This window comes from Cydia splendana, chromosome 16 (assembly GCF_910591565.1).
Source record: "Cydia splendana chromosome 16, ilCydSple1.2, whole genome shotgun sequence".
Taxonomy (NCBI): Eukaryota; Metazoa; Arthropoda; class Insecta; order Lepidoptera; family Tortricidae; genus Cydia; species Cydia splendana.
The window spans coordinates 19,451,634-19,462,519 of NC_085975.1; the positions used below are offsets into that span (position 1 = coordinate 19,451,634).

Below are 10,886 nucleotides of genomic sequence, written 5' to 3' on the forward strand. Positions count from 1 at the left end.
CTCGCTCACCCGCTTGTTTCGTCCAGACTGTGGACTTCGCCGAGGACCCCTTCAAGGACTACCGCTACGAGGACCCCTTCAATATCGAGGACCCCTTCAAGGACGCCGCGGACGGCAAGGACCCGTTCGCGCGCAGCAGCTCCGCCGCCATCTTCCAGCCCGACGACTTGTTCGGCGGCAACCTCAACGGCTTCTCCAAGCCGGAGCGAGGCGGCCGCGTCTCCGCCCCGCCCGTCGCCGGCGACCCCTTCTCCAGGTCGGACCCCAAACCCCCGAGTGCCCCTCCCGGCGACGACAACTGGGGCTGGAAGGACGACTGGGCCACCGACGACGCGTGGGCCAAGCCCGCCACCTCCAACGACGCGTGGAACGACAACAAAACAGACAGCTGGGCCGACTCCAGCCGGAAAACTGACAACTGGGCCAACAAAACCGACAACTGGGCCAATAAAACAGACAACTGGGCCAAAAACGACTGGGCGGCCGATTTCGGCGACCAGAATAAAAATCTTAACGAGACGTGGCCGAACACGCTGCCCAAGAAGGAGAAGTCGCCCAAACCGGTCAAGTACGCGAAGAGTCTCGTTCATACTATAGGCGGGATCGGTCGCAGCAAGCAGAAGAAGCGAGGTAAGGAGGAGACGGTCCGGCCCGGGCCCGGCGTCACGCCGAGCGAGGAGCAGCAGTGGGCGTGGGCGGCGGCCGAGTCGGCGCGCCTCGCCGACGAGGCGGAGCGCCGCCGCCGCCAGGAGGACGCCGAGCTGCAGCGCGTGCTGGCCATCTCGCGCCAGGACAAGTGATCACCTCCTCCTCTCACTCCCAGTGACGAGGCTTGAGGATATACTAGCGAGCAACACCTGCATCCTGCATGGCTCCCCGTCCCCGTCCCCGGCGCGGCGCGGCGGGGAGGGATTGCGCGCGATACAACACTTACTGAGAATATCATCCTCGACTATTATATACTTGTACCATCTACTGAGAATTCGTAAACCTTATTGTTAATAGGTACATAAGGCCCGCCATGGATAAACTGACGTTTGAGTATATTGTATTTATTGAGACCGCATTATGGTATATTATAAATCTTGTACAAACAGCAACACTCCTAGCTGTACATCGGTGGACCTTAATACAATAGGCATGAGCTCCACCGATGTACAGGCAACAGTGTGGGCGGTGGAGTACTTTTTATTAATTGAAGTTCGGTATTTTATTTTCATCGTCAACAAGTCAATGAGAAGGCTCATTTCTCATTGATTACTTTTAGGGAAATATGCTGTGGTATGTTCATCAAACAGCTGGCAATCTACTCCATACTCCATTTACTGTTTAAGAGTCTAGTCTTGATAAAATCTTTCAGGAAAATCGTCACATACATACTCGTAGTGTTCATTAAATTTGTTTGATCTAATAAGACATTTTAACAGCATGTATTCTCAGGAAATGTTAACGGTCGCCGTACCAGTTCTGTGCATTTGAAAAATACGTCCTATCGTCATTCGTTCGTAATAGAACCATCACACGGCTTGAAATGCTTGCTGATAAGGAACGTCCCCTCGCTTTTACCTTCTAATTTTGAACATGAGGAGGAAAAGTAATTTAAGGAGCATTTAAAACCTCTAATAAATGGGGACTTTAGAAATATTCCAATTGTGCTCTTTTTTCCTACTTAGACTTGTATTATACGCTCGAATAGGATTTTAAGTACCCAGATGGAATGTATATTTGAGAAGTATCAAATGTAGTAAATTGTCGTCGCCACTTGACTGGTCCTCTGCCCCGAAATGTCGGCCAATTGAACGAGGAATTCCGCGCGCTAGTCATGTATCATTAAATTATATTAGGGGTCCCACGCGAAGCTGTTTGGACAACTTGGCCAAAGCGAAAGCAACCTTAATGCTGGCGCATAAGAGTTGCCTTCGCTTCGGCCGTCGAGCACTTATTTATCGTAAGATTCCTTGCACTTGAACCCAGTTATCTGTATTTACTTGTTTGTTTAGGACTATGCTGTTTTATTTCTATGAACGTAACTTGTCATTTAGAAATTACATTGATACCTTTAGATACCAACAAAATAATCACACAATGGGATTTTAATGATGATTTATTGATCATAGAAATAAAACCGCATAATCTGTTTCAAATGTATCTGAAATGTCTGTACTGTACTGTACGTGGGTCTGTACTAATTGATAAGTGGATATGTAGAGTGCTATTTACAGCAGGCGGCGTAGCACGGTCGCGTTTTTATCCCTTGTCACGATGCCTGTCACGTTCTAACAAGTGGGTAAGTGCGAAAGGGACGCGCATAGTGATAGGCGATAAAAATGGAACCGTGCTGCGCCCGCAGGAGTAGCTAAACCGAGCGAGATTCTAAATGATTTGCACATGTTCTTTTTCTTAACAATAAAGTCTTGCCAAGATCATTTTGAACATGTCGGCCCTTCAGCTATTTTTGCTGCTGACTATACTACTCGTAATCTGACTAGCTAGTTTCAAAATTCTAACAAATAGATATTGTCTTCAAGTAAGTACAGACTGTTCAGATATGTTGTATGTTTGTGTATGGTTAAGGCCTAAACTTCTCCACTTGTACAGTCAGCAGCAGAAGTTGCTAAGCGGGCGAGGTGTTCACAATGATCTTGACGCGACTTTATTGTTAAGAGAATAAGAGCGTGTCAAGGTAATTTTGAACACCTCGCCCGCTTAGCAACTTGTGCTGCTGACTGTATCATTATGATGTCAACACGCCGTTTTACCCGCAGCATATATCTAAGCTATTTGTTCAAGTGTCTGTTGAGACCATAAATATGTGTACAATATTATAACGATATATGGAATCATGATGTGTGTACATATTTATGAGGATGATGCTGGTGTATGATGTGATGTGTGCTCACGGCCGTCACCGGATTTGTTTTTTGTATAAAAGAGCAAGCTTAAATAATTTATAAATAAACTTATTGTAAATGTGTCTCGTTGTAAAAATATATTGTTTTATATGCGTTTTCTTGTATGCCGTTTACATAGAAGTATATCATGTATTGTTACGATTTATTCGCTTGTATGTTTGTTGCCATGTTCAGGTGACTGTGGCCACGAGCCATGAGGGCATGCTGTCTTGTTTTATCACTGCCTCATAATATTTCCTCTTGACATTTCTCATCTCAAGTGGAAATATTGCGAAAGTACCGGTGTAATACATACATACTCAATAGCAATAAAAATAGGTAACTGTATGGAATGGAAATATACAGTTACGTATTTTAATTGTTTTTGAGAGTAATTAATTTTAACCTTGTAACGTTATACTCTGTAAGTCTATAGGTAGATGTACATTATTATACTTATTTTATTTGATTATGAGAATATTTCTTGTAAAATAATTTGGATTTTGTTAAAGTACAGACTTGGTTGCATTTGAAGTTATGATAGCGTGTAAATGTTTTCTCTGTAAAGTGGAGAGGCGCCCGGTTATTTATTAGTTGTACTCGTACTGTTGGGAGTACTCGTACCGTACTCGGCATCCAAAGATCGCACCGAATGCTCAATAAATTGTTAATGATAGATATCTCGTTTTTCTCGGTTAGGACGCTGGCACATCAGTAGGTACCTCCTGCAGTGCCTTTCCGACTTAATCAGGGAGGAGTCATTCAATAAACTCTTACAATCTTCATGCCGTTCATTTTTAACTAATTGTAAACCTTATTACAAACATATAAGGTCCAATGGTACCTATACATACACGACCTTATTGTCAGTGTCTTAGAGGAGTATGTATAAATACATTTTTGGAACGTTGGCTTGTAAAGATGTTTGTGAACCGTACAATGCCGCGTGGCCCATTATTGTTGTAGATGGCGCTGCTCGGTGACTTCTGTTCTTGCAATCACAGCGCAACGCCATCTAGTATCCAATTTTGGAGACAGATAAAACGAATGACGTTGCGCTTTAATTTTTAGGACTCAGAGCGTATTCTACAACGAAATTGAGGACTTTTATGAACATTATAACAGTTTATTAATTGAATTCTCCCTGCTTTATATTCATCTATCCGTGGTGCGGTTGAGTGAGCGAGAGGGTGTTGCAATAATTGAGGTTGTCCCGCTTCTGATGACATATCGGCTGAGTTCACCGGGGCGCCGCCGACCGCCGCCGCCGCCGCCACTTATGCCGCCACTTGATTATGGCCTCTGGGGGCCTAACTATAAGTGACACTCGTTTTGACTACGCCAACGCCAGTAGGTACGCCACGCGAAACAAATAATGTATGGAAATGAACAGTTGATCACGTAACATCGTTTCATCTGTCATCCGGATACGTTTTTATTTTTCGATTAACGTTTCGCGATCAATGTTATCTTGGCTAGGCTGGGGGCTTAGTCAAGATGACAGTCGTTCATTGATAAACGCCAAACGAAAAAAAAAATGTATCGGGATGATGTTGCGAAAAATCACGTGACTGTTTCCATACATTAATTTAGACATAGACATAGAATTTTTTTATTTAACACCACATTGAAAAATGTTTACAGGCAATGCTACAAAACACTACAAGCCTTAGAATAAGTAAGCCTTAGTATAACTTAAGTTTCGAATGGCGTTCTCTGTCAACGATTGTCATCTTGGCTAGGCCCCATTTTCGTAGCATGATCAGTATCACAAGTGGGAAGTTTGTATGTGGCAGTATTAGAAGGTGGCTGCCGGCCGGCGGGCGCTCAGTAGTTTAATTGTTACGCTTACTGTAGCTTTAACGCTTGCACCGCACGGGCACGGACTCCGCAGTGGTAGGTGTTTAACGTGTAACTTGGAACTATACCTCCATATACAGTGTATGTATAAGGTGTATCCTACCGTTGTTATCTCTTCTTTAGGCGCTGTTGTTTGGTCGCGGCCGCGTGGACGCCGGCTCCTTCATATTCTTGATATTCCAAAGTTTATTTATATTATAATAGTTGTAGAGCGATATTTTCAAAACGTTTATTGTATGTTGTGAAGTTAGAGCGTATATTTTGTGACGCCTTCATAGTCAATTGCTTCTATAGTATGTACGTTCACGCGCCGCCGACCCGTCTGTTATCTAGTATACAATGTACCTTTCATTTATAGCGAACAGAACTTTAATTCTTGACGTTGACGTGTATATGTGTATTTAAAGCTAAAATTATATAGTAAATTTGATAAATACAGGTAAATGTAAGCTTGAGTCGGTCGGGCGTAGTCCAAGGTTCAGTATTACCGTATCACTACGTTTGTTCGCTAGCGGCCGAGCGGGAGGATACTTGTTGAGAATAGATGGGTTATTAGAGTAGAAGGAATGTAAAGTAAGCACTTATATCGACCCCAGTACCGACATGTTCGCGTGAACACATACCCAGGGCTGGCACTTGCGAGCGTGTTATGTTTTCACGTTAACTCTCACCCTGTAAAGTACACAGTTGATTCCCTCGTTGTTGTAATGTTATCGTCCTAGGTTAAATGCAGAACGCACCGAGGAATTGAGACGGTCGGTGATTCTATCCACTGATATTAAACTTTCACGATTATTACTCATTATTATTCACAACGACGGGACTTAGATAACCGCGTAAAATTAAGTTTTCTCCGAGACCACGGGGACAACTCCTCGAAACGTTGGAGGTAAATTTAAAACTTAATATTATTATATCCACTTGTACAAATCGAATGAAACCGTCATGTATTTCCAATAGCAAATACATTTGTTTGTAAGTAAAAAATATATTTTTATTTTACAATCATATCGTATCAGGGTTGTCTTGTTTATATCGTAGCATCGAATAGGTGACAACCCTGTTCCGTGGCCTCGTTGACCTTGAGCCCGCTCATTGTCAGATTGGACGTCAGTGACACTGCTAAAACTTCTGCCGTCTCAGTTCCAGGGGCGCCGAAACTTCATTATGCAATGTCGATGTTTATTATACTAGTATACATTATAAATATGTAATTTCTTATTCGCAGCTTTTTATATATGCAACGAAATATATATCGTAAGTTTACCGTTCGTGCTTCTGTGAAGCGAAGTTTCTTTCTTGCAATACGTTTACGGATTGTTGTAAAAGGCCCACAGCCGATAGTAAGTAGGTACTTACCATTGTCGACACCTTTAATTGACCATTTCTCAACTTTATTGTAAAACATACGGTTTACCGATGCATGGTCAGTTAAAAGTTTGCTCTTATTATTTCATTGATTCTGAAGACTTCTTTCATAAGATAAAGTAAAGTCTACTTGAACTCGAGGTTTATTTATAGACATATCCTCCGATTACATAAGTTTAATAAGTCGATCTACTTCTACATAAACAGTATGGTATATTATTCTTCATTTCATTATTTTAGTTTATGAAAGAATCCTAAAGGGACCCAAAGGAAGTAAAGCTCTTGTTAAGAAGGCGGTAATTTGTTCGATAAGGCTACTAATTGGAAGTTAGGAAATACTTCTGCCGCCACGCCGACGCCGTGCTGTGACTGGTTTCTTTATATCTCATACTTCAACTACAACTACTACCTACAAGCAAAAAGAATAGATAGTATAGAGGGGTCATGTCATTGTCAATTTTGTAGTCACGGTACATTTACTGCCATCTATCGACACACGATTAAAACTTAAAATAAAATTGAAAATGTATAAAATAATCAAAATATGTTTACGGATAAATGATTCTTAATTTTTATTGTTCCATATTGACCCATGTTCTTTCACTGTATGTGTTAAAATTGTTAAATACCAAACGGTGTCGCTAACGCCATCTAGCCGAGAATAGGCCAAAGGTAATGGCGCCATCTATTCGAGAATGACTTTTCCTTGGCCGTCCGAGGCACGTTTTTTTCTTAGACTTTATTTATCTTATACGGAGTTATATATATCTCTGCTACAAGTATAAGTAAGTTCAATTACGAAGACGCGGTATTCCTTGTAGTTACAAACAGAAACAATATTTAACGCGATTATTCAATTTAATTTAATTTAAAGCTAAATCGTATACGAGTTTGAGGCAGTTAATACCGATGCAGATAGGTAGGTACTTAATGCCTGAATAGATGACTCCGGACCGGCGCGGCGCGGCGCGGCGCGTTAGCGTTGCTGTCAACACAGCATCCGCTCTTTTGAAAACGTTTCGTTGTTAGTAAACGAGACCTAATGTGTAATTGCTTCATGACTATATTGACTATTCTATTGTGCTGATCCTATGTTAGTATAATCTAATATGGACATATGGACATATTAAGTGGTCTTCGCTAGGCTATAGTAGAGATAGCCGGCAGAATGACCAATAACAAATTTTATGTTAAATCTCCTTAAACTTCGATATAGACGGTGTGTGGAGTTTCGTTATATTGCGGTACCTATTTGATAGGTCGGCTGAATTTAATAAAACCTCTATAGCGGAGTTTAGAGACCTATCAAATAGGTAGGTACCGCGTTGTAACGAAACTCCCGTGCGAGTTCTCGCACCGTCACCTTTAAGTATAATAGTAGTTAAAGTTAGCGAGGTAGCGGAGTCACAGGCGTGGCGCGGGCGGCGGCAGAAGCTATTGTGTCAAGCTCGAGGCTAAATTATAGTACAATATATCTCATATCAACTCGGTTTGGGAGGTTCTGATGATACAATAACTATCGTATAATCTTGTGATTTAGCGTTGTATGTAGTGTAATGTTAATGTATGTTATAGAGTTCGTCGGTTATCTAGTGTCTGACTCCTAATTTGACGCGAAGGCCGAAGCTGACTAATAAATATTGTTCTCAATTTCATCACAATTTGTCGTCGTTGGTTCAAGTAGAGTAATACCTACCTATCCTATTAGACACCATATATATATACGAGGGTACATCAAAAAGTCTTTAGAATTGATATCAGCTAAACACATAATGATACGTTTTGATTATTGGTCATGATACATCACTTTTTGGTAATAAATTGCATAAAGACATAAATTAATTAATTACTTTTTATGTTATCGATAAACAATGACAGTAGGGTAGGTGATGTCTTAATATCAGTAAATTCAGGCAAGTTTTTGTGATCATTCAGGAACGATTTTCTCAAAATTTTTGCTGAAGAAGTCATAAAAATTGGTACTTAAATTAAAACTTGGGTTTTTAAAAATGAATAAGTATTTAATAATATGCTTGTAAATTTTAATTTTCAGGCTAGGATGTCCTTTCAATGTTAAAGGTAGTAATTTTAGGTCTTCACACATTTATTTGTTCAATTCAGAAAAAATAATGGAAACATACCACAAAAATAAATATGAAAATACAAAATAAGGCCTATCAAACATTGTTCAATAAAAATCAGAAGAATCTTTTTAAGAAAAACGCAATTAAATAAAATACCTAATTTTAAGATGATTTTGGGCCTCAGACCATGCAGTTTCCCAAGAATGCTGCGCAGAATCTTGTGCTTGAATTAAATAATTGCGTAATCAAGTATATTCGGGTAATACCGAATGTCGGATAATTCCGAAATTCAGATGAAAATCACCCTTAATTCCATCATAATAAAAGTCTCTTCGGAATTATCCGACAGTTTTCGACATTCGGAATTACCCCAGTAAACCTTACTTCACATTCTTTGATTCTTAAAAATCTCCTATAAATTGGCTGTACTAGCGATAAACTAAAAAAAAAAAAGGAAAATTAGTACCTAAACTTGTGATTCTTTTTTTTATGGACGAAGATGCCAGATTTTTTAATACTGAATATGCAGATAAACTAATAAAGAGGTTGCCTAAAAGTAAAAAATAACAGGATACCTGTAATTCCATGATATCATAGCGTTTCTAATTTCTTTTTGATTCCCCCTCGTATATTTAAGATGGGTTAAATGTCATTGTCGTCGGACACTAGACAACCGCTGTCGACAGAGCTCCTGCCTTCGGCATATCGCCTAGTCTTGTTTGCGTATTGGTATAATACTATGTAACTATTTGGTTGTATAACGACTGTATTTTGCATTGCATCATATATGCTGGATGTGTTCTGTCGAGCCGTTCCCAATCCCGATTCTAAAGAGACTTAATTAGTAAGGGTAGTAGCTAGATAATGTTTAAAAAGTAGTACTTATGTCTTTTTAGGCTGGTGATGGGTTGTCTTAGAATTTGAACAATGTTTAGTTTTCAGTTAGAATTGGGAACGGCCCGCATGTACCTATCTCCATACATGTAAAATCGTTCCTTTTCGCTACTAATAAGGATCGATCGTGCGTCCAGGCCAATAATAATATGCTGTTTAGTTAAACCTGCTCTACCTGTACCTACTCTTTGTCGTCGGCCGTACTAGACGCCGCGACCACCTATCAATACTTTATAACAAACGGTTCATTGTTTATGCACTGTCGTTCTAGAGGCAACTTAGAGAAGATATACTACATACCTATTTATGATATTGACTATGATAAATTAATGTTTATATATGTATACATAATGTGTACGTTAGTGTGTGCGACCAATTGTTGGATGCGGGTGTAGAGTAGAGAGGCCCCGCGGGCCGGATCTGTGCACGATGCCTGTACAACAACGGACGGAGCGTGGTGTAGGATGTAGTTGCACCAATGACGACCTAATTATAATAATGTTACGTATCAATTTTGTTTAAAGGCTGTGTTTTTGTTAAAATTGTCATTGCATTGCATTGCATTCATGCTCTGTTGGCGCTGGCCGGTCGATGGTAGGAGGGACGCTGAGGTCAGACGCTTTTCCTCCGATTGAGGTTGCGGTCGGGCTCACGGCTCGAGGGCTCACGCGCTGGCCGTTGCCTAACTTTACGAGTGAAAGCGTCTACGCGTGTGGCAGCGAACGGTACCTACGCATGAATGAGTTGTCCGGGCCCTTTCACACTGTATGGAGTTTGCGGGCCAATGATTTGTCAGCGCAAAGACTGTGTGCAGAGGCTCTTACAATTCATCGGGAATAAAAGGATATACCTCTGTAACCTCCCGTGTCGACAGCCGTGCCGTGTCAAGGCTGGACTAGTACAGTATGTAACTATAGTAACCTGGACTGTACTGTTTGTATGTTGTACAACGCGCAGCCGCGGCGAGCCCCAATACCCGCCGACACTGTACTCACTGTAACTTATGATATTATTATATGAAAACAAAACAATTCCTGAGATAATAAAAGGGACAAAATATTATCAATACTGTGTTTTATTTACAAAAACTACACTACTGATATTCACCCGACCGTGAACATCAGTAGTGCCATCTATAAAAATTCGTAAAACTGTGGCAGATTGCACAACCGCCATTAAGGAAATAATATACAACATGCCCACGAGGAACCCGAGAGATCTTGACAGAATATTCCTGAACATATTTAAAGACTAAAATGTCCTATAAACTGTTTTGGAATTCGCCTAGTTTCATAGTCCAGTACCACCAGCATAGCAATGTACAAATTGCAGAACATTCCCAAAAAGCGGAAACGTTCTCGAGAATGTTCTCAGAACATGAAAATTACTGTTCCGCCATCTTGGATTATTTTCCAAAAAAAATTTTTTATCATACGTATCTAGAGGCCTCTATCTCCCGCCATGCCAAATCTCAGCGCGCTCGCACCAACTTGAAAAAATAAAAAAAAACTCGCCAATTTTGTTTTTTTTTTTAATGCAGTTTATTTTGTCTCGGGGCCCTCTATGATATTTGTTCGAGCACCCCCCACCTATCACGCACCGTTTAAAAGTTGCCATACAAAATAAAAGTGGCCAGTTTTCCCGCAATTGTAGTATTTTTCCAAAAAAACAATTTTTCATAGGTATTTAGGGGACCCCGAGATTCCGTGGCCAAAATTTCAGCGCGCTAGTGCAAACTTGAAAAAATTAAAAAAAAGTCGGCCATATTGAAAAAAAAAACATGGCGGCG

At 40.7% G+C, this 10,886-nt stretch overlaps 1 protein-coding gene across 1 annotated transcript in view; it reads left to right on the forward strand.

Annotated features, from left to right (window-relative positions):
• Nucleotides 1–10,163, forward strand: part of LOC134798455 (epidermal growth factor receptor substrate 15-like 1) — a 44,901-nt gene extending 34,738 nt beyond the window's left edge. Inside the window, exon 17 of the mRNA XM_063770896.1 lies at nucleotides 1–10,163. Within this exon, the coding sequence (XP_063626966.1) occupies nucleotides 1–800 (800 nt within the window). The 3' untranslated portion in view covers nucleotides 801–10,163.
• The last annotated feature ends 723 nt before the right edge of the window (nucleotides 10,164–10,886 follow it).